Source organism: Idiotropiscis lumnitzeri, chromosome 15 (genome assembly GCF_059441095.1).
Source record: "Idiotropiscis lumnitzeri isolate Australia: NSW breed Sydney's pygmy pipehorse chromosome 15, RoL_Ilum_1.0, whole genome shotgun sequence".
Taxonomy (NCBI): domain Eukaryota; kingdom Metazoa; phylum Chordata; class Actinopteri; order Syngnathiformes; family Syngnathidae; genus Idiotropiscis; species Idiotropiscis lumnitzeri.
Window position 1 is genome coordinate 725,548 of NC_142405.1, and position 22,402 is coordinate 747,949.

General features: G+C 46.4%; 2 protein-coding genes across 3 annotated transcripts; one reads left to right on the plus strand and one right to left on the minus strand.

Moving 5' to 3' along the window:
• The first annotated feature begins 217 nt into the window (after nt 1–217).
• Nucleotides 218–21,791, plus strand: LOC148322016 (integrin beta-3-like). 2 transcript variants are annotated; one of them, XM_088317935.1, is made up of 15 exons: nt 218–310; nt 14,189–14,274; nt 14,351–14,555; nt 14,643–14,895; nt 14,978–15,140; nt 15,203–15,364; nt 15,575–15,670; nt 15,741–15,830; nt 15,896–16,030; nt 16,101–16,533; nt 19,028–19,250; nt 19,437–19,537; nt 19,618–19,737; nt 20,774–20,940; nt 21,273–21,791. In XM_088317935.1, exons 1-15 carry the CDS (start codon nt 280–282, stop codon nt 21,345–21,347), a joined length of 2,340 nt encoding a protein of 779 aa, XP_088174061.1. In that variant the 5' UTR covers nt 218–279; the 3' UTR covers nt 21,348–21,791. The 2 variants fall into 2 exon arrangements, with proteins under 2 accessions (XP_088174061.1, XP_088174060.1); XM_088317934.1 differs by lacking the exon at nt 218–310 and adding an exon at nt 13,179–13,323.
• On the minus strand, nt 8,420–9,563 carry LOC148322017 (reprimo-like protein). The gene has a single exon (XM_088317943.1). It carries the CDS (start codon nt 9,361–9,363, stop codon nt 8,977–8,979), a length of 387 nt encoding a protein of 128 aa, XP_088174069.1. The 5' UTR covers nt 9,364–9,563; the 3' UTR covers nt 8,420–8,976.
• Nucleotides 21,792–22,402: the final 611 nt, after the last annotated feature.

Here is a 22,402-nt window from a genome sequence, read left to right on the forward strand (position 1 = left end):
GAACCAGCAGGATGGTTTATATCGTTTTCAAAAAAAAAAGCTGTAATCGTCATTGCAACTGATGGACGTATAGAACAGTCGAACCTCTACGTCGTCTGGTCGTTAAAGCATCCATTTCTGCTTGCCACCATGCAAGGAGGATAAACTGAACCATAATTACTTGATATGATCGAAAATGAAAAGACCTATAAGTGACCGGAAGATCATCGCGGAAGAGGCGGACGGACACCTTGACCGAACAACGAGCCATTGAGGCGGAGTGATTCGTTGCACTCGCTAATGAACGAGAGCGCTCAGCTGGACTCCGCACGTGAGTGGAACTTGTCTCAAAAACGAATACTTTGAAATTAAATGAGTAAGTTGATCATTTAGAAGTTTTGGGAACCATTTTTAAGCTTGTTACTTTCAAGACTCACGGTAAAAAAATGTAATGCTGATGCCTTTTTTGCAACAAAGTGAACACAAATCGTATAATATAATATAGAATATAAGATAAATAAATAAATCCTTTTTTCTCAGCTACTAATCTGGCAAATATTAGTGCTGTACTGGTGAACAAAGAGGAGTTGAGTCGTTCCAAACTAAACTCGTATCTCAGGTCACCACAGTATTTGTCATTCTTATACCAAGTGCTATTTTAAATTTTTTCCGCTAACGGAAAGGGCCAAAAAATAAATAGTGCTCGACTAAGCCAAGTGAGCTTTTGTCACTTTGAGCTGAATGGAGCCATTTCATGTTTTTATTTTAAGAGGCGGCCGTGATAATGCAAGAGAAACAAATATGAGGCGTATGCTTTATTTTGGACGGCGACATACTGTAGCGTGAAAGTGTCCGACCTTCACCCACGCTGCAATATTTCTGAACAATGGGTGTTAATGAATCAACAAGAGAGCCTCTTCTTTTGCGTGGCGGCTGCGGCTGCTCTTCCTCCGCTCTGTGCTATTAATAGCCAGCTAAACGAAACACTAGCATGCAATCGGCACGTTCTAATCCCTTTGAGTTTTTAATCCCGCTGCATGATCAGGGACCTCGATGCGCTCCCCTCACTTGAGATGACCCCCAACACACTCAGACGATGCGGCCTCGCGGCCCACCGCCGTCCCAGTGGATCAGACCGCATGGAGACCACACGTGTCGTTTCATCAGATGATTTGGACTGAAATCGTTTTTTTTTTTTTGACAGAACCTCTTGCATATTTCTGTGGTTGTAGGTGTGATCTAAAATAGCTGACATTCTGCTGACAGCTGTCTCTAATATTTTGACTGCGGATGTAAACAACAACGCAGAGCAACACTGTCTGTCCTTATATTGCTACCATCTACTGGTCAATTGGAGGTACTGGCAAATCTATTTTCTACAAAATGTCTCAATCAGCCTCCTGCGGCTCCTTTAAAAGTAAGAATAAAACTTTCACTCTCCGACAAGACATTCCTTTCCGTTGTCGGAAGAACTCCATAATTGCTCAAATATCTGCAGGTAATTTGACGGGCAAGCCACAGTGTGATGTGAACAAAGTTTTTTTTTTTTTCCAGTTTATGTGCAGTGACGGTCGTCTGTCGCCTCCTTGACATGACCACTGGGACTAATAGGGTGGTTTGTGGGTGGGGAGGTGTTTTTTGTCAATGTGGGCGCTGATGCTGAGCAAGAGATGGGCCTGTAATGAGGCGCCATGCCCCGAGGCTCGGTGGCTCTGAATAAAATCTTGCTACCTATACTGGAGAGAAAGATCCACTTTGCAGGAGGGAGGTGGACTGGGGTGGGTGGGTTGTTGAGGCGGGGGACGTCTGGGGGGTGTTATCTTCTTGTCACAAAGCCCAATTCTGCAAAAGGAAGCACACCGTGTCAAACGAGTCTTGCTAGCACTCGTCGGCCGAGGCCAAGACAAGAAGTTGTCAATTTCAACGGCAGGCAAAATCAATTCTGGAAGCGACGTTACGAGCGGCATGGCGCTTTAAATGTTGCAAGGGGATGATGAGACGATTTAAAGAGTTTGAAGTTGCTTAAGAGACACTCAATTGTATGATGACCTCAGATGGACTTCAGTTGTGGAGGAAAGATTTTTATGCTTGACGTGCGTTTTGCCGCCCGTTAATTTTTTCAGGATCCCGTGGAGCCGCACCCCGTTTGCACACTACTGGTTGTTAGTCAGTCGCTTTTAGAACATGCCGATTGTTTACAAACATTACAAAATGCTCTGATAATATCTTCCAAAGCCGTGTGTTGTTAATTGTAGCCCATCTGCTGGGGTGCAAAAGTGTGCACAGGTGACGAAAAAAAACTGTAACGGGCATATGCATCACACGTGGCGCACCCACGTAACACCCCCCCCCACACACACACACACGCCAAACAACCACGTGGACGCACGACTCTGAGACCCCCGGTGAGTCACTTGGATTTTTATTTATTTACTTTAAATTCATTCATCCACTTCAACAAGTAATCAAAGCTCATTAGTGGTGCTTCCACTTGGACTTTCTTTTTAACTAGAGCGTGTCACTATAGCAACTAGTAGACGGAACATCCCCTGAGGATTTTGTTGGGTTTTGTAAAACAAAAAAACAAAAAATGCGGCCGAATTCGGACTGAAACTGGGATTTTTTTGTGTTGTGCTCTAATTATGTTCTTTTAAAGAGTCATGTATGTTGTAACTAAAATACTAAACTAAAATAACGCTGGGCCGACGCCAACAAGTAAGAATGTGTTTGAAGATGTTTTTTGCAGAAAAGAAAATAGCAGTAAAATATAGCTCACATGTAGATTGTGTGTGTGTTCAGGCAGAGAGAACTTTTTAGAAGGCATGCAGGTGACCTTTCACTCACCTTTTTATTTATTCTGGGAACTGAGAATGATAAAGTTGTCTTCTCATGGAGGATGTTTTCTACCTATGTGTGTGTGTGTTCCAAGTGTGCATGTGCGTGTACATTTCCTCCAAATGTGACATTGCCGACAATACTTGTCTAATAGACAGCTCCAGCTCGGGAGCTCCACTTTGGCAGACAACACTAATTAGTGCTGTGCTTCCATTCCCTGCACTGAGGCTAAAACACGTAACGCGGCCGTGTGTGTGTGTGTGTGTGTGTGTGTGTGTGTGTGTGTCTCTCGTGTACATGTGTAAACGTGTAATGGCGGACGTGTGTATGTTTGGAGTACGCGTGGCAGCGCGGCGCTTTTGACCAACTTATTGAAGCATCTCTCATCACAAAGGACACGTAGAAAAATAGTGCGCCTTGTTGGACTTCCTGATCGCGGATTCGGTGACAACGTGGCTCATTTTGTCCAAAACCAGCTTTGGCCAACATTCGCCTCAAGGCTAGGTCGCCGTTTGCATGATTACGAAGGACGCAAACATAATGCGAGAAGCTGGCGCCTGCGGCCGTGTTCAGAGGTGCGTTAGACGATCAACCAAACTTTAAAAGTGTTTTATTTATTTATTTTATTTTATTTTTTTAAATTAATAAATAAAATCAAAGTGAAAATAAATCAACCAAATCAAGAAATATTACGTAACAGTCTTGAGAATGCTTTGAACAACATGAATGTCCGTTGCAGCCCTGAGGTGCTCCAGTAGATTGTTCCGCTGACGGGGGGCTGTAAAATGGGAACGGTGGATCACTGTGATTTGTGTGTGCGTGCGTGGGGGTGTGCGTGCGTGGGGGTGTGCGTCTATCTCAAAGATGAAGCACAAACAAGCAAAGCATTTTTAATTGGCAGCGCAGTACAGGAGATAATTCTGGTTCTGTTCTCCTGTGCGGCCCACACAGCACACGTCAAGTCGTTTGCAAAAGCGCACGCTTCTTTTTATAGAACGCGCACACGCGACCAAAGTTGGGCCATCAAAGTCATGCGATGCGGTTTGGTTTTTTTCAATACTTAAAAAAACAACTTTATTCAGTTTTTTTTTGGGGGGGGGGTGCAGCAAATCTCTTCTACTTCTTCTTCTCGTCTACGACAGTAAAACATGAGTAGGCCAAAGATTTTTTTTCCAAATTTGGAATTCCATGCGGGATAAACGCAGGACCTCAATAATATTACCTTTTTTTTTTTTTGTGAAAAATGCACAAAATGATTCTCGCACTTGATGTTGTTTTTCTGTTTTGCAGCAATTTTGTGCCATCCTTGAATGCTACTTTTTATGCATGAGAGTCATTTGCACCGAGAAAGTAAATCACAGCATGTGGTTATTTATTTTGGGTTGTTCAAAGACTTTGATGTCATTATACATGCACGGGGGAAATGTCAAATAAAATAAAATAATAATAATGTATAAGAGCTCGTATCCATGTAGCTTGTCCGTATTAAAAATGGCATTTTTTTTTCAGACTAGTCAAACTAGTCAGGTAGGATGTGGGCACTTAAAGTCGAACTACCCCCCCCCCTCTCCGTCTTTTGAGTTGCTCATCCCTGGAAAGGGTTGCTGAGCAATGAAAATTGTCTTTCCTCTGTAATATTTCATGGCAGTCACATGCACTCGTTAATGGTCATCACGGCGGCGCGTAGCATCGCCATCACTTATTCATACAAACTGAAGGGGGGGGGGGTGGCCATGAGTGGGATGGGCTGCATATCGAAACAAATCACGAGTTGGCGTGCAGCGAGCACCGCTCCCGGCCTGCACGTGGCCGTTACGCCTTACCTCGTTACCTTGGCAACAGGAGCGCCGAAGGCTTCCTGTGTTGGAGAGACGACTTTTTAAAGTGGTAACGTCTTCATTGCGATGATGATGACGATGATGATGTGCGGTCGCCATCAGGTCGCTTCTCCGCCTCACAAGCCCAAACAAACACGACGATGCGGAAATGTGGAATTGCCCGTGAGGCAATTCCAGCGTCGCAATGAAGAGACCATATAAAAAAAAAAAAAAGAAACTTTTTAAATCGCTTCAACCCTTGCAAGCTCTAAATACATTTCAACCCATTAAAGCAGACTTTTAACTTCTTTTTGGTCATCCACGATTTCCTTCCGCTCGCCTCGTGGCTTAAAGTGGGCGCACATTTGAAAGTGTTTCACGTTTAAGTTGGCCTGCGCATCGCTTAAGGTGCTTGAAATTTGTGATCAGGTGCAACGCGGGGGTTCGTGTCTCGGTTCTCCGGCCAATTAGCACTTCTTTGTGCCCCCCCCCCCTCGCTTTATTAATACATAACAGCCCGTGGATTCCAATTATGTTGTCTTCGGCTGTCTCTCTGTGTTTCTGGGGGGTGCGTGTTGGCAATCTTCAGCATAATGAGCTCGCAAACGGTCCGATCTGATCGGTGGTGCGAGATGCGCAGCTGGTTCAAGACTTTTTCAAATGCTCTCAAGTCATTTCCGGTGGTCTTGCGTGCTTTGTGGTGGTCGTTTGATGTCGTCTAAGGTGGCCCAAGCGGCTTTAAGACGCTCTGAAGATATTTAAGGTGGCGGTTGAAAGTGAGTTGTGGCGCTCCCCGAGGGGATCGTCTGAAGCGATTTGAGGTGTCGGATGGTGGCCTGAAGTTATTGAATGAGCTTCCAGTTTTGCGTTTTAGCCGAAGACCAGTGCAAATTGTGTGCGTGCTTGACGGTATTTTGGATGGCTGGCCTGAGGTGGTGGAAAAATCAAGGTGGCCAACGGTTTAAGGTGCTCTTGCCCCTTTCATGTCCATCTTGATACTTTTATAACTCCAAATAGCGTTGGATACTTTTTGATGATCTTCATAGCATCATGAGAGGCGGGCTGCACTTTTTATGGATTGCTCATTCTAGGCGCTGAAAATGTGCTCCAAAAGCGCCGAGGAGATCTTCTTGGTCAGCTGGCGGAACGCGGCGGAGGTGCCGTGTGTAAGGGGAGAATGCTGACACCCCCCCCCCCGTAGCTCATACTGACAGCACAGTGCTGCTCTTTTGGCAACAGGCCGCGCAAGAACAAGAAGAAGAAGGAACAGAACCGAATGTTCTTTTCCTTCCTGTCAAGGGGGAAAAATGTACAATTTCGCCACGTCAGTACACTCGCATCTCCTTTGTTTTATCATATGAACACACACACACACACGTCTATGTGTTTACTTGGAGGATGTCACAATGTAAAAAAAAAAAAGATAGCCATTGGTCTCCAACCTGCGGCCCGGGGGCCATTTGAGGCCCTCTTCTTGACATCAATATTTAATGTTAGTGCAGCATGTACGTTTTTTTTCTTTTTTCTTTTTTGTTTTTTTAAATCTCCTATGCGCTACTGTAGTTCCGGTGTCAATTTTAATTCCATAAACTTTTCAGCTGTAAATCTAGAAATGATTGGGGAAAATCAGATTGACTTTGAAAAACGGCTTTCATGGTGTATCGTATTGAGGGAATGCGACGTCTGGAAGCATTAAATGGCAATTTCTCCACAAGCGATTAAAATTGAGCTGGCGTTCTGAAACCCGTGTGTGTGCGTGCGTGCGTGTGCGCGTGTCATGGGATAACCCCTGTCAGGCTTTGGCGACGTCTGAATACAAAGTCATTGAGATGAAAAGACAGGCCTCACCTGCAGATAGCGTTTGAGCGGCGCCCATTGTTCCCCGCCTCCACATCCCATTAGGAGGCGACTGAATGAGTCCGAGAAAGGCCGCTCGGTCCTGGAGGGAACCGTGTGCGCGCCCAGAACCAACCCTTTGTATATCCGGAGCGCCTGTCAAAAAACACTGGAGGGAATTCAGAACAGTTTTTCAAGAAAAAAAAAAAGGCCCGTGAGCTTTTTAGTCATCCTGTTTGAATGCCAGTGCCGCTTTAGCGCCGTTATTCTTGACACCACTTCAGAGCCGCTGCGATGTTCATTATTAAGCCAGCGCTAAAGGTCACCGCTGAACCTTCTTGACAAGCAAACATCCTGGCGAGCACAGATCATGTCTGAGTTTTTCATTTATTTATTTATTATTTTTTTGGGGTGCAAAACATTCCACAACCTCTTCTGGCTCCTATCATAATTAAGAACAATGCGGTGACCTTCGTGTGCCGCTCGCAGTCATCAAAAACATCAAGAGCTGTTTTCTATATTGCGCTTCATAATCCACTTCAAATGTTTGCATTCGCGCGTGTGTGTGTGTGTGTGTGTGTGCGTGCGCTGCTTCTGCGTGAGCCGGTTTCATTCTGCGTGCACGTGCCTGGCAATTGCTTTCCACCGTTTAAGTTTATTGTTGAGCTTAATGTTATGTTTTCATGGCACGAAGCAACATCTTGTGGCCAAGGATTGCACTTTAACAGAAAAATCACTTCACTTTTTCACTTTTAATGATTCCTTGCAGAGTTTGGTGGCCAAATAAGGCATTTGGGGGCAGAATGAAACATCAGATTAACAATACTCAATTTAGAATCTTGTGCCAAAATATTTTGGGGCTTCATGAAATGACATTTTGTTGCTCAATAATGTTGCCTTTTTGCAGCATAATGTGTTCTCGCGCACTTTTGTCAGGCGAGCTCCACTTTTTTTCTCTTGTCCACTAGAAGTTCCACCGTAGATTGTTGTCACGTAAAGCCACAGAACATGTTCGTCATGTTGGATGTCGGTTGAGTGCGACTGAAGTTGTTCTCAGCAGCTGCCGTCTAATTATCGCCGGCGTTTTTATTTATTCATGCGGTTTCTGGGGGATAGCGGCGCTTGTGAGCATTTGCCGCTCTGTTGCTCATCGGCGTGCCGCGTGAACGCACGGGCGTGTTTGCGAGGTGGCTGCCTGGCTCCTCCAGCTCGTGTTAAAATAATCACGAGGGCCTCGCCCAAGAGGCTTTGGTGGCCGTCGACGTCCACAAGTCGAATTAGCGTTAAGATAAGCTCCAGTGTCAACTTAAACGATGGTTAGAGTTGGGGTGGAATAATGGAGCCTCAAGTGGCCTGAGTGTCGCCCACTCTTGAGTCGGATCAGGCTAAGTGCTGGAGCTGATGAGTGCTGAGTGCTTTTTTTTTTTTTTTTTTAGAATTTTGTGGATTCATGTTTTGGGGGTTTTTAGGAGAAAAATTGAATTTTGTAGCAAAAGTCCGCATTTTCATGTTAACGTCAAAATTTCTGTTCTTCTCATTGCACAATCTTGTCTTTTGTGGCCAATTATAAAATTTGGCGCACAATGTTATTTTTTTGTGGCCTTGTGGTGTTGTCCTGGCACAATCTAGAATTTTGCGTCACAATTCTGCATTTCGCTTCATCCTCTTCATTGCAGAATATGGTGTTCACTATTTGACTTTTTGAGGCAAAACATTGATTTTCATGGCAAAAATATTGGATTTGTGGCAAAACGTATTTCTTTTCCAGCAGAAAAATGATAATCAATCGTAAACAACAACAAAACTTAGTCTTTGTGTGGTGAAATGCTTCACAAGTGACGTCACAGCATTTCTGTGTCCAAATCATGCACTTTTCAAAAGAAAATGGCAGATTTTTAATGAAGCGTTCCCCTATCGTTAATCACACGTTCATCCATCAGACAGAGTTTGATGTGCTGTTGTTTATTTAATGTTTGCAATCTTCTTTGGTACAAAAAAAGAAAGACTTCATGCATCATATTGTTTCCAAAGTACAAAACAGACCCCGAATGACCAAACGGCGAGCATGCCAAACATTTGGAGCACCAGCATCACATCATCAAGCTGTCAAAAACGAACGTGAGCTTCAAAACGTGCAACATTTGTGCCACCTTTCCTTTTATTTGCGCAATTAAGTGATGGAGAAAAAAAAAAGCACAATCATGCCTTTTTCGTTTCAAAACATTCATTGAATTACAATTATCCCAAAAAAAACGTGAGGTAACATCTTGTAAACATTTTCGTCGCTTTTTGTTCAAGTTGGCAACGTTTCAACTCACTTGAACGATCCGCGCGTCAACAGTTGGCGGCTTTTACGCACAAACTTTACGCACAAAGATGACTCTTTTGGAGTCACTTGGAAGGTGACGTGACCGCGTTGCATATCTAATCCTCACTTGTAGGGGGGGGGGGCGCAAACGTCTAATAAGTTCATGCAGATAAGACCTGGCTTCGGTGCCCTCGCCCTCCCTTAAGTGAGTCCGATCATGCCGGTCTCGACGTCCTTGGAGGGCCGGCGCTCCTTCACCAGGAAGTTGATCATGCTCTCGGACTTGATCATCAGGTTGCATCCCAGGAAGAAGACCCCGAAGAGCACCGTGAGCGACAGCACGCACAGCACGGCGATCTGCACCACGCGCATCACCAGCAGTTTGCGCTCCTCCTGCAGGAGAACCAGCGAGCCTCCGCCACCTCCTCCGACGCCGCCGCCGCCGCCGCCGCCGCCGCCCACACCGCCGTCGCCGGTCACCGCCGACTCGCTGCCGTTGCCGGAGTAGGCGGCCAGCGTTCCCGCCAAAGTCTGGCTGCCGTTGAGGAGCGCGCCGTGCGTGGCGTCGAGGAACGAGGAGGCGTTCATGGCTCCAAGTTGGCCTGAAGAAAAATTACACGAGCAACTTGATTGGCGTCATGGATTGAAAAGAAAGAAGCAACTCAAGTGAGCCCAAATACAGGAAAAGAAAGAAAAGTGCTGAGGTTGTTGAGCGGCTTCTTTTCGTGGGTCCTCTTAAGAGTGCGCAAGGTGTAATAAGAGCCTGTGCGTGGAGCCCCATCGCCCCCCCCCCCTCATCCCACGACACCCCCCTCTCTCCTGCGCTCCTTTTGTGCCAAGGCTTTGGTGCGTTGAAAGTCATGATGAGCTCCCCATCAACTTGCAGTCTGTGCCTTGGGGGGGGACAGTTATACACTTACCAACCTTAAAACAATATTTAAAAAAAAATATTTATTGTTTGAAATAAGCTTTTGGAGTGTGCTGTTGGTGCTGGTGTTAGACAATGAACTCATTTGTGCAATTTTCTCCACATATCTAAATCAGAATCATGGCGGAATTTCCAATGCAATTCTTGCATTAGATCCACAGAGCTGGAAGGTCCTCATGAAGTCTGAGTTTAACACTGGTTGCCTTGGAGACGACCAGCGCCACTTGGGAGCTGTCAGTTCCGGCGAGTTATCGCTCAGAAATGAAAACATGAATTAATAAAGTATGATTGAGCCCGAGCAAATCTTTATTGCGGGATTATTGGCCCACCCACCCCCAATTAGACCTGCTGTTATTTATATATATATATATATCTCAACAACATGCAAATGTCTTTTTTAATTGTCATGGCAGCCTGCACGACCTTTGTATGTTCATTTTGAAATAAATAAATGCTTGTTGGTGTGATGATGAATGGCTGTCATGGTAATCAGCAAAAGGTCAGCGCCCTCAATTTGGGAATCTCCGGATAAGGAATCGGCTCAGCGGCTGAATGCGTATGCAAACACCTCTGATGCTTTGCTTTTATGTGAATGAAATCTCATTAGTCAGAGGATTCACCTGCAGCTAATTAATTTTGCATATGTAAATCAACAAGGTGGAATTGTGTCTCTTAATAAATCAAAGCGCGCTTCTGTAAAATAACCCGTCTTCATAGAAATCCCCTTTTGAGCTGATCTGCAAGAAAAATGGAGCCACTGACAAGCAAGTCAATTCTCGTGTTTTCCGGTCTTGAAATATTTTGTCTTCATGGCACGGCGGTATTTTCTGGCAAAAATGGAATTGAACATTTTGTGATTATAACATGTGGCATACAGTTTTTTTTTCTAAATCCTGTGCAATGAAATAATCTCATTAGCTGGTGGATTAACCTGCAGATAATTAATTTGCTGCATGCAAATCACGTCAAATAGTCTGACAGTGTTGAGCGAAAGTAACGTGTACTTCATGTAAATCCTCCCTTTGAGCTTCCATTATTATTCATTAAATCCTTTTTAATGAAAAGGATCCGAACGCTGAAGCGCTCTTGAACCTGTTGCTCAAACTTTCCACAATAGTCCAAAGTTGATGAAGGCATCTTGTGGATGCTTCCAGGCGCGGATGTGAGACTTGTTTCCAAGCAACAGCGGACCCGGGAGCTCGGTGACAGATGGTTGGGGAAGTTATTTTGAGACCGAGTGGAAGGGGGGGGCTTGGGAGGCCAACAGAGGTGCTCGGGCGACTAGTGGGGAATGCGGGAGGGTAGTGGGGGTGTTTGCACTTAACGAGCGAGGAATTGGCAGCCTAGCAACGCCAATTAAACGAAGACATCCCTCGCAAAGAGCTGATCACGTCACTTTTGGCGCTACAGGTGGTCTGCGGGGATGGGAGTGGGCGCGCTCAGCAAGCGTGTGCCAAGATGAATGCGAATTCATTAAAAGAGTTAAGTCAGAAACGGGGGCATTAATCTAGGGGGGCGGATGGGAAGACTTTTTAAGGCCCCCAAGAATGACGGGGGCCCCGTAAATCCTAAAGTTGATATTGAGGTTTTAATATACAAATTTTTAAATATTTGTCAGCACCCAACTAGCCCCCAATTGTAGATCATTTAGGAAGTGTGGGGAGACTTTCTGGGGGCGCCAAGCATGCTGGGGCTCCATCTAGGAGTCAACACATTAATGAACTTCTAGCCCGTTATTTTGTTGAAAGTAGTTGTTGCTATCAGCCAGGTCATGAAGGGATGTCTTCCCAGACTTTGCAGATTTGGGGGGGGGCATATTTTTGGGGGCTCTGTAGTTGCGGACGGAACATTTTCTTTCCAAAGCCAGACTGTGCTGATCTCATACAAATATGAACCAATGGAAATGTCCAGTGAGGAATGTCCTTTGCCACATTCCCAGGGAGGTTACAGTTCACCCCACCACTCCAGGGAGGGGAGGATCATCTGATGGGGGCCACATTTAATCAGTGCCACCTCTTCTTAACACCCCCACCCCACTTGTGTTCTGATTAAAACTGCACTGCCGTGGCAGTGACTGTCTGTGAGCGAAACGCTTAAAGGCCTAAGCGGGGATATATAACGCACAGGGCGAGACCCCCACACTTCCTCTCCATACCCCACCCCCACGATCAGACCCCCCCTTTCCCTCCACTTTTCTTGTTCAGTCTTAATTGGCTGCCATCTGACTCAGTCCAGCTCCTTCATTCAGTGCTGTGCTCTTCCGGAAAGGCCACTCATCAGTGGCCGAGACGCCCAACAAAAGGGTTCCGATACATCCGGGCCCATCAATACACACACACACACACACATACGCGCGCGCGTGCACGCACACGCTGAGTGAAGGCGAGCACGACTATTATTGCCCGACTTACCCCTCTATTTCTGTCGTCTCTTCTTATTTCTAGGCGGTGGTAGCTTAGCAACTGTCCGGAAAGCATGAGGGGGGTGCCCCTGGGGGGTGGGCGGCATGAATGATTCAATATATGGACAGACAAGAAGCATCCGCATGTTTGAATGCCAACAGAAAGATATTTTGTGTCTGTTTTAATTCTAAAAGGAAAGTTGATGAGTGTGAGGCAGACTGTTTTGAAAATATATATTTGTTTGTTTTCAATCTAAATTGACAGATTCCAATACTGTCTCGTTGAAGAAGCCACCTGTGTTAATTGATTTCGCCACTAGGGGTTGCTCTACCACAACTTCCAAGTGCAAAGAGTGAGCAGATAGCGTTTCATTCAAAAGTTGACCTTTTGCAGGCCGAGGCAAATATTTGACTGTATGTTCGTAAAATGTCACAAAAAAGTGCGTACAGTACGTCACTGGCATATATTGATCCACAAAAATAGACAAATAATCTTCTTCAACGCAGTAAAGTGAAATTGGTTCATTTTTTGCGGCACACCTGACAATGTCGCATCAAGCACTCATTTATTGTTGATGTGGTCAAAGAAAGATAGATCAAAATATCACAGTGTATTAGTTACACTACTTTTATGAGTAGTTTTATGACTCGTTGATGGTAGTTTTAATTTGATGCATTTGCTTGATACCAAAAAAATAATGCACTAATTGTTGCACTGATCGTACAATCCTGTGTGAGCATGCCTCATAATGTCGGATCGTCTCATTGCATAACTTTAATGCAGCACATTGCAAATGGGCCGAAGAAAAAAACCCATCCCAACTGTATGTCCTTACATGGTATTGTTTACTCAATGCACCCCCCCCCCCATGGTATTTACTACCCTGTGAGTGATTCACTGGCCACTTGTGTCAAAGTCTCGTTGTTAGGAAGCCGACTTCAAGTGTTTACGTGCTAATAAGGTGAGCGAGTCGGAAAAGAGGGCGTCGACCGTTGGGTGATGAGAAGAGGCGGACGGTGGAGGTGGATGTGGTGTGGAAGGAGAATATTGTGTGTGAGGGTGTGCGCGTGTGTGTGTGTGCGTGTGTGTGCGCGCGCGCAATGTGCAGCAGTTGAGTAAGAATGAGGAAAAGTCGTCCCAGTGAGTGAACCGCACTCACCATGAGGACGCTGCTGGCCGCCTTTTGCCTCCTTCTCACGTCCACTTCTTCACTTTATGGTGAGTTTTTTTATCCCCTTTTTTTTCCCCACCTGTCTTTTCAAAAGTAACTTCCAGTTCGCTGTCACTGTACACTGGAACTTGTGGATACATTCCAGACGACGGCTGTCACGTTCGAGTCTGTTGAAAATTGGTTATTCCATTTGAATAATCAAGTCATCGGATGGGCAGCAACGCGTATTTGCTCGCCGTTGGACATAACACTTTTGATTTTTTTATTTAGTGACTGTAATGCCCTTCTGTATGGCAACGGGCAGCCACTTCTCACATTCAGATATTCACGCAGACTCACTAACATCAGGTGCCACCTTACTCACCTTACTAGGCCCCGCCTCTTAAAGGCGCTTTCCATGTACACACAGAAGCGAGTATTTTCGATACAATTTATGCTTGCAATTTATTGTTGCGTTTAAAAAGTTCATTTTAAATGTGATTTTTTTTAAAAAATCCAAATCTTTTATTGTGTTTTCAAATGTTGAGTTTGGCTCTGGAACGTATCCTCGGCAATAAACGGGAATTCACCGAATTTGGTTTGATTTTACTGTGGTTGACTTGCATGATTTGATGGATTAAAATGCATCCTCTGTATTTCGTAAAGGTTTTCTAAAATCCTCTGTATGACTTGTTGCAAATCAAAAAAGTCGGCTCTGTCGTCACCCGCCAAGTTGGAGTGCGAAAGGATCCGTTCGTCATCCGTCCGTGGGCATGTTTGTTCAACATTCTCCCGCAAGGCAGCTTGCGTGTGACGAGCGCTATCTTGCTCGCGCCAGCTCTGAGGCGCTGAATCATGGAGGAAATGCAAATGGCGGTCTGCGGCGGGAAATGCTCCGCAGCCGGTGTGACTTTTTGTGATTGTCCCCAACAGGGTCCAACGTGTGCACGTCGCGAGGGGTCACCACATGTCAGCAGTGTTTGACGGTTGACCCCGGCTGTGCGTGGTGCTCGCAAGAGGTACGGCGAAGCAGGCGTGACCTTTCAAAACCCGCCCCGCCGCAGTACAAAGTCCGAGTTTGATCTTGTGTTCCAGACCTTCGGCATGGGAGGCTCCGGCGTTTTCCGCTGCGACCTGAAGCGAAACCTGCTGGCCGGCGGCTGCTCCGAGGCAGCGCTGGAGTCGCCCGCCAGCACGTTGGCGGTGCTGGAGGACGAGGCGCTCAGCGACAAAGCCTCAGGCGCGGCCGGAGCCGTCACTCAGATTCAACCCCAGAAAATCCGCATGGCGCTCAGGCCAGGTGGTCCAAAAAGGCAACCCAAGTCTCGAGCCTCGGACCGCTGTCCCTTCCGTCCCATAACCTCGCTCTTTTTTTTTTTTTGTGCAGGTGATTCCAAGAAGTTCACAGTCAGCGTGAAACAAGTGGAGGACTACCCAGTGGACCTCTACTACCTGATGGATCTTTCGTTCTCCATGAAGGATGACTTGGCTCGCCTGCGGACTTTGGGCAACCAGCTGGCTGAGACCATGGGGAAGACCACCAGTAACCTGCGCATGGGTTTCGGAGCCTTCGTCGACAAGACCGCGTCGCCCTACATGTACCTCGCTCCTCCCGAGGCCATCGACAACCCTTGCCACGGGTAAGTGGCGACAAAAGTCCGTCGAGCCGAGAGGAAAGCGTCTTTTTCCGTTCAACAAAGTCCTCTCGACCAAATCCCGAAGGATTCACGAAGACTGCCAGGCCCAGTTTGGCTTCAAGCATGTGCTGTCGCTCACGGAAAAGGTGGCCCGTTTCACCGAGGAAGTGGAGAAGCAGCAGGTGTCGCGAAACCGAGACGCCCCCGAAGGAGGATTCGATGCCGTCATGCAGGCGGTCGTGTGCAAGGTAGGCCTGCAAACGCCGCCTTCCCGCCGTTCCGTGACTGACCTGGCTTGACCGACTTGAAGGACAAAATCGGTTGGCGTCCGGACGCCTCGCATCTTCTGGTGTTCACCACCGACGCCAAAACGCATATTGCCTTGGATGGACGCTTCGCCGGCATCGTGCAGCCGAATGATGGAAAGTGTCACCTGGGTGCGGATAACATCTACAACAAATCCACCGTGCTGGTAAAGATTTTTGGATTTTTTTGATTTTACAAACGACACGTCTTAGCAGCTAGAATTTAAAAGCCGTCTATAAAATCTGGACTTGGCACATTTCTTGGACATGGCACCAAACTCGGCTTTGGAACTTGCGATCTTAGGTTGACGAGACCAACGCGGCTTCTCACGTGCACGATTTTTGTCTGGTATTTGACGGCGTGACGCGTTTTGCAGGACTATCCCTCCTTGGCGCTTCTGACGGAGAAAATGTCAGAGAACAACATCAACTTGATTTTCGCCGTGACAAACTATGTGGTTCCGCTCTACAAGGTAAAAGTGACATTTCAATTTGTAAACACAGCAACGGGGCTCAGCTCGTACCCGTCTTCTCTTTTCCCAGGAATACAGTCAGCTCATTCCCGGCACCACCGTGGGAAAGTTGTCCGGCGACTCCGGGAATGTCATTGAGCTCATTGAGGCAGCGTACACGGTAACGACCGCCCGGCGCGTGCCCCAAAGTCGTCCGCATTGAGATGAACGATCTTCTGGGTGCAGAGAATTCGCTCCAAAGTGGAGCTGGAGCTTCTGGGGGTTCCGGAGGAGCTCAATCTGTCGTTCAACGCCACTTGCCAGAACGCCGAAGTCATCCCCGGTCTCAAGTCTTGCTCTGGCCTCAAGATCGGAGACACGGTATGTTGGAACGCCGCCATCCTGAAAATGTTTTTCTTGGCGTCCGTCGCCAAGCCACTCTCGTCTTCAGGTGTCTTTCAGCGCGGAGGCTCAACTGCGAGGCTGCCCGAAGGAGAAGACCCAGACGTTCACCATCAAACCTTTAGGATTCAAAGACTCTCTGGAGGTCACGGTGGACTTTGCGTGCGCGTGCGGCTGCGAGGCGGCGGCCGAAGCCGACAGCCCGTCCTGCAGCGGCGGCAACGGCACTTACGAGTGCGGCGTGTGCCAGTGCCACGCCGGGCGGCTGGGCCCTCGCTGCGAGTGCTCCCTGGAGGACTACAGCCCCTCGGACGACGCCAAGTGCGTCCCCAAGGCCGGCGGCCCCGAGGTCTGCAATGGGCGCGGCGACTGCCTGTGCGGACAGTGCTCGTGTCACAACAGCGACTTTGGCCAAGTGTGGGGCAAACATTGCGAGTGCGACGACTTCAACTGCCTGCGCTTCAAGGGGGCGCTGTGCTCGGGTGAGTCTGTACACGACACAGACAAAATAAGCGAGGACTTTGTCAATAATCTACGCCAGTCTCCTCTTGGCTGCACCCTCCATTTCCTGTCTCCCTGCCATTCGGCTCCATTGTTTTTGCTTGGTGACACGTTGCGTTCAGGACGGCGTGGTTTTTGCGCTTTCCTTGATCCCACTCATGCCAAAGCTCTCAGGAATAGAGGCGCTTTCCCTTCCTCTTTCCAACCATGAAACTTTCTCCACCTGTCACTGAGCGGGACTCATTTTCAGCGCCGGAATTCCGTCACTCAGACCCGCCCACTTCGGTTCATTTTGTTGGAATAAAGATGTCAAATTAGAGCCAGTCGAAAGTAGCGTATCGTTCCCTCCAATGAAATTCAAAAAGATCGTGATCCGTGTTTATTTGTAGGTAGGGATGAGGATCATAAGTATCAGCGGTAGTTTGAAAAGGGAGCAAAAGGCGAGTGCACGAGACATTTAATAAAACGGATTTTTCTGCAGATTCCAAAATGGCTCCGCGAGGAGGGAGACATGAGAATAGTTTTCAAGCGGCACCTTTTATAAAGCTGCACGGCCCACTGGGAACACACCCGGGGGTCCAGATGACTCACTCCTGGCCTGTTGACGCAGAAAAACGCGTTCCAATCATCTTCTTTTGACATAATAACACGCAGGATTAAATCCTTGCAGGATCGTTGAAGAAATCGTTTTGTGCAACGACAGGTGTGAAGGCAGACAAGACGTTTTCCTTCCCTGCGGTGTGTTTTTTTTTTTTTTTTTTTTGTTTTTTATTCTGTACGAGTTACAAGTGGCAAGAGCCAGCAAGTCCGTCCTCGGGGCACAGAAATGCGAAGGAGAGCGAGAGAGAGAACAAGAAGGTTTGCATTCCTCCCCAGGAAAAGAGTGCAAACCATCCCAGAACGCTCTCCTCCCACATTTCTTTTTTTTTTTTTTTTTATGTCACTTTATCCCTTTTTAGTCGACCTCCTCGTTCGCCTCTTTTACGAGCCGGATGTGAAATGATGTCACGCTAAAAAGTCCCTCGTAACGTTTTGTCTTCACTCCTGCCAGCTCTGCTCTTTTTGTGCGTTTTGTTCTGAATCAGTGACGGAATGAGCGACCTTTGGTCGTTCCGTCTTGTGTTTTGGGCGAGCCTGCTGCAGATGCCGCTTGTAAAGTCGACATTTCCAAATCCAGAGTTCATTTCTTGTGCCGTGTACGTTTTCAAACATAATTCAACTCAACTCGACTCTTCCTTCTTCCTTTTGTGACACGCGATTGGAGGAAATGTTCTCATGCGTGCCGGCTGTCTGACAAGATGACGGGGGAAGCCGTCAATGCTAAATTTCTTCATCGTGCACTTCCTGTATTTGTCCGGAAGCATGTCGAGAAGGACGTAACTGCTCTTTGCGGAGACATCCTCTCAATTAGTCATTCAGACTTTTCTTGTTAACAATGGAAATTTTTTTTCTTCCTTTTTTTTTTTTAATACCCTTGACTGAGTGAGAGTGTCTACTGTACATGTTTAAAGACAATTCTTCTATATTTTGTGGCTCAAACATTTTGTAATGTTAAAACATAAGAAAGGCACTTGACAAAGTGCCATCCATTTTTTTCCACGTCGTCGTCGTGTTATTTAATCGACAGTTGACATCTGAGCGGGCCGTGGGTTTGACTTTTCTTCTTTTTGGTCTTTTTTTTTTTTTTCTTTTCGATCATTGAAACCATTTTAACAACACTCTGTGGCGTATCAAATTCAAGACCCGAGCAATTGGCGATGAACGGTTAACACTTTCTGTCCAGTTAATGACTCCTCTCCTCCGAGTGTCACAACAAAAGCGCACATGTCCACTTGCCTGAACACGCTTCACTGTTTCAAAGAACACACACGGGTTTATTGCGCTCACAAAGGACGGCCGCCGCCAAAAACAAGAGCAGGCGTGGCTTGAAAGGCCTTTGCTGTTCGTGTGTTATCACATTTAACAGGAATGTCCTCACAATGGACCTCGTTGATGTGTCGAAACATTTAAGCGGCATGGCGAGCCAAAACCAACAGCATAAATAAAAATAAAAGCGTCTTTCCACACACCCAAACCCCCTCCCACACGCGTGCACATCCAACACACACACACACACACAAATAAGGAGTCTGCGATGGCTCCAGCGGAAATGAACGCTATCTCCACTCTTTCCTGTCGCAAATGTTCCCCGATGGTGTTGAATGTCTGAGCTAGCAAAGTTTGCACTTTTGCTTTGAATCATCCGTTATGCGAATGGAGAAGCCGCTCACACTGAACATTCCTTGCACACGACCGCTAAAAGCTAACCGTAACCTTTTAACGTGATCCAAATCCTTAACCCGTCCCTTGACCTCATCCTGACCCCATTGACCTTAATCCCCCCTCCCCCCTCCCGAACCCCAAGCAACGTGAATCAAGAGTTTGATCATGTGAGGGGAGCCAAACGGCGAAAGGTGACGTTTGTCTCTCTCGCAGGCCACGGCAAGTGCAGCTGCGGCTTCTGCCAGTGCGATGCCGGCTGGGTGGGCGACAACTGCAACTGCACCACGCGCATCGACACGTGCATGTCCAGCATGGCTCTGCTGTGCAGCGGCCGCGGCAGCTGCGAGTGTGGCGTGTGCCAGTGCACGCAGCCGGGGGCCTATGGCGCCACCTGCAAAAAGTGTCCCACCTGCCCTGACTCGTGCACCATCAAAAAGTGAGACATGAAGGCCGCAAATTTCGTCACTACTAACTAACTAAACCTGTACATGTCGTGTGTGATATGCTGCATTACTTGGATAAAAAAGTCCTTCCACCTGATGATTCTGTTGTGGTGCATTCAGGTGTCATGTGTAAAAAAAAAAAAAAACGTTTTTTTTTTTTTTCCCCCATCTTCTTCCAGGGAGTGTGTCGAGTGCCAGCACTTCAAAAGAGGCCAGTACATGGAAGACAACAGTTGCAGTCGCATCTGCAAAGACGAAATTAGAGTTGTGACCCAACTAGGTGAGAACGCCTCCATCTTGATTTTTTGCTTTCATGAACGCTTCTCTGACTGGGCCGACCTCGATCCGTTTGTCACTCAGAGTTCCTCTCAAAGAATGCCGTGAACTGCTCGTACAAAGACGAGAACGACTGCGTGGAGCACTTCCAGTATTACGAAGACGAAAGTGGCAAATCCATCTTGTTTGTGATAAAAGAGCCAGGTAACTTTTGTCTTCCTGGTAGGCCAAGGAATGGATGATTAGAATTAGAATTAGAATTAGAAATCCCTTTATTGTCATTGTACTCAAGAGTGCAACGAGATTAGAGGGCTCCCCTCTCCAGTGCAATACAACAATAACACAGACAAATATATAAATTAGATAAATAAATAAGAGAGTGCAATGGAATTTAGTACTGAATAGTGTATATAAAAACACATCACGATGCTGTTCTGCAAGGCAAGGGTGTGCTCGTGTGTGTGTGAGAGTTCAAAATGGAGATGGCTCTCGGAAAGAAACTGTTTCTCAGTCTATTGGTCCTCGATTTGATGCATCTGTAGCGCCTGCCAGAGGGCAACAGGTCGAACAGGTGGGAGTTTGGGTGGGTATTGTCTTTGACGATGTTGAGAGCCCTTCCGAGGCACCGGGCGGTGTAGACGTCCGACAGTGAGGGGAGAGGGCAGCCAATAATCCTTTGCGCTGTTTTGACCGTCCTCTGGAGCCTCACTCTGTCCGCCTCAGTGCAGCCGCCGTACCAGGTGGAGACACAGTACGTCAACAGGTTCTCGATGGACGAGTGGTAGAAGGCTAGCAGAAGATTCCTGTCCAGGTTGAATTTCCTGAGGACTCTCAGGAAGTGCAGACGTTTTTGCATTTTGCATTTTAGGAAACAGATTATGGATTTTTTCTTTGTCTGGATCCAAATATATTGGGTCTTTCCAGTGCCTGCTGACCCAGATCATGTGACATGACACAACCAAGTAAAAATTTTGTCAAGTGCCAATTTCGGAAAATGTCTCTGTAAAGGAGCCCATCTAAATGTTACACGACATCTTGGTGATGAAGTGCTGCCTCCACAAGTGGAATATAATCGAATCTGTAGAAATGGGGCGTATACGCGAAAATGACCTGTGCTGGCTTTGCACCAGCATTTACATCGAGAATGTCAGAATGTCCACAAGTCTCCGAGAACGCCACCGAATTGAGCTTGATTTGTTGCTCGTCACTTGTTTTGTAAAATACACTTTGTCTTGCTCAGAATGTCCTCAGAGTGCTGACATCCTGGTGGTGTTGTCGGCCGTGGCAGGAGCAATCCTGCTCCTGGGGCTGGTGGCCCTGCTCATCTGGAAGCTGCTGGTCACCATCCACGACCGGAGGGAGTACGACAGGTTTGAGAAGGAGCGAGCCAAAGCCAGGTGGAACACGGTGAGAATCAAAATGAGATGTTCTCACTCTCGCTAACATTATCGCCATCTACACGGATCTGTTTGTTCAGATATTGGTTTACAAACCTGAATTTCACTGATAAGCTGAGTGAGACCGTCTTTTGCGCCGATCCCTTCGAAACATACCTGATGTTTATATAAGTCAGTAACAGAATACGGTTGACGAATAGAAGTGTCATTGGCAGTGAATGAGTTAAGTGTACAAATGCAATAGAAAAGGGATTGACGACAGCATCTGCACCTTCATCCAGATCGTGACCCAAAATTCACGATGTTTCCGTAAGGAGAATTACACCGCTTCTTATTTTGCAGGCCAACAATCCACTGTACAAAGGAGCGACGTCCACCTTCACCAATGTTGCGTACAGAGGCGCCTCCTCCAGCTGATTGCAGCACTCAGGATTCAACCACACACGCCACATGTACTCGCCCTTCAGCGAACCAGTTATGACACGCAGCCAGCCGACGCAGCGCAACCATATTTATTGCTGTTAACGAGGACTTATGCTTGTATAGTTGGAAAAAAAACTCATTTTTATAGTTAAAGGCTGTTTAGCTGGTTATCGTGTCGCATCTGCTGTAGGCACATTAAGTTTGCACTCATTTGTTTACAAAAGTCTCCATGGTCCCTTGTATCAGCTCTGTATGTTCAAGATCTGTCTGAAAAATAGTAAATGCTTTTGATAAATGCATTTACTGACAGTTATTTTCAAATAACAGCAGTCACTGTTGTCACAATGTTCAACTTTTCTTGTAAGCTGTATATGCTGTATAGTGTGGTCCTTTCTAAAAATGTCGGTGAAAATGCCAATAAATGATTGACAGCGTGCATTCATTTCCCCGGTTTTCTCATGACTTCTATAGGAATCTGATACCCGTTGTTAGCAATGTTTTTTCAAGCTGACCATACATTTTGCCATAGTCACACACATAAAGTCCCTGTAAGTGCAAATAATTGCCTTTGAAATTTGACAGACCACCCAAATTTGATGTCCACATAGAAGTAAGTCAATGGGCACCGTTTTAGCCTAGCCCAAAATAAATCATGACAAAGGAAATAGTGTAAAACATTTTAACTGTATAAATCCAAAATTTTGTTCTACATAAACCTTGATCATTGCACGTTTTCTGAAATTATTTTCTCAGATGTATATTATATTTTGAAATAATTCCGAGTCGTCTGTGTAATTCACTTTTGGGAGATGTCTCCCTCTACTGGATATATTGCAAACTTTGATTTGAGGCGTTCAATTAAATCAGGCAAATCTTTAGCTCTATCCGTATAGTTTGTATAATATCACAGCAGGGGGTATGATGAAATCCAATTAAAACAGTTTATAAATCTTTAAAAGTATTTGTTTTAGTATTTACTCAAAATAATGTGAAGTGCATTCCCGAAATAATGGTAGTTCTTAAATTTCCGCCGGTATTGGAATGTCTCA

Excerpts from the sequence above, each read along its gene's own strand:
- LOC148322017 (XM_088317943.1), bottom strand. The coding sequence starts at position 9,363 with ATGAACGCCTCCTCGTTCCTCGACGCCACGCACGGCGCGCTCCTCAAC.
- LOC148322016 (XM_088317934.1), top strand. The coding sequence starts at position 13,266 with ATGAGGACGCTGCTGGCCGCCTTTTGCCTCCTTCTCACGTCCACTTCT. Across the intron at positions 14,275-14,350 it reads GTGCGTGGTGCTCGCAAGAG|ACCTTCGGCATGGGAGGCTC; the intron begins GTACGGCGAAGC and ends CTTGTGTTCCAG. Across the intron at positions 19,538-19,617 it reads TAGAGTTGTGACCCAACTAG|AGTTCCTCTCAAAGAATGCC; the intron begins GTGAGAACGCCT and ends TTTGTCACTCAG.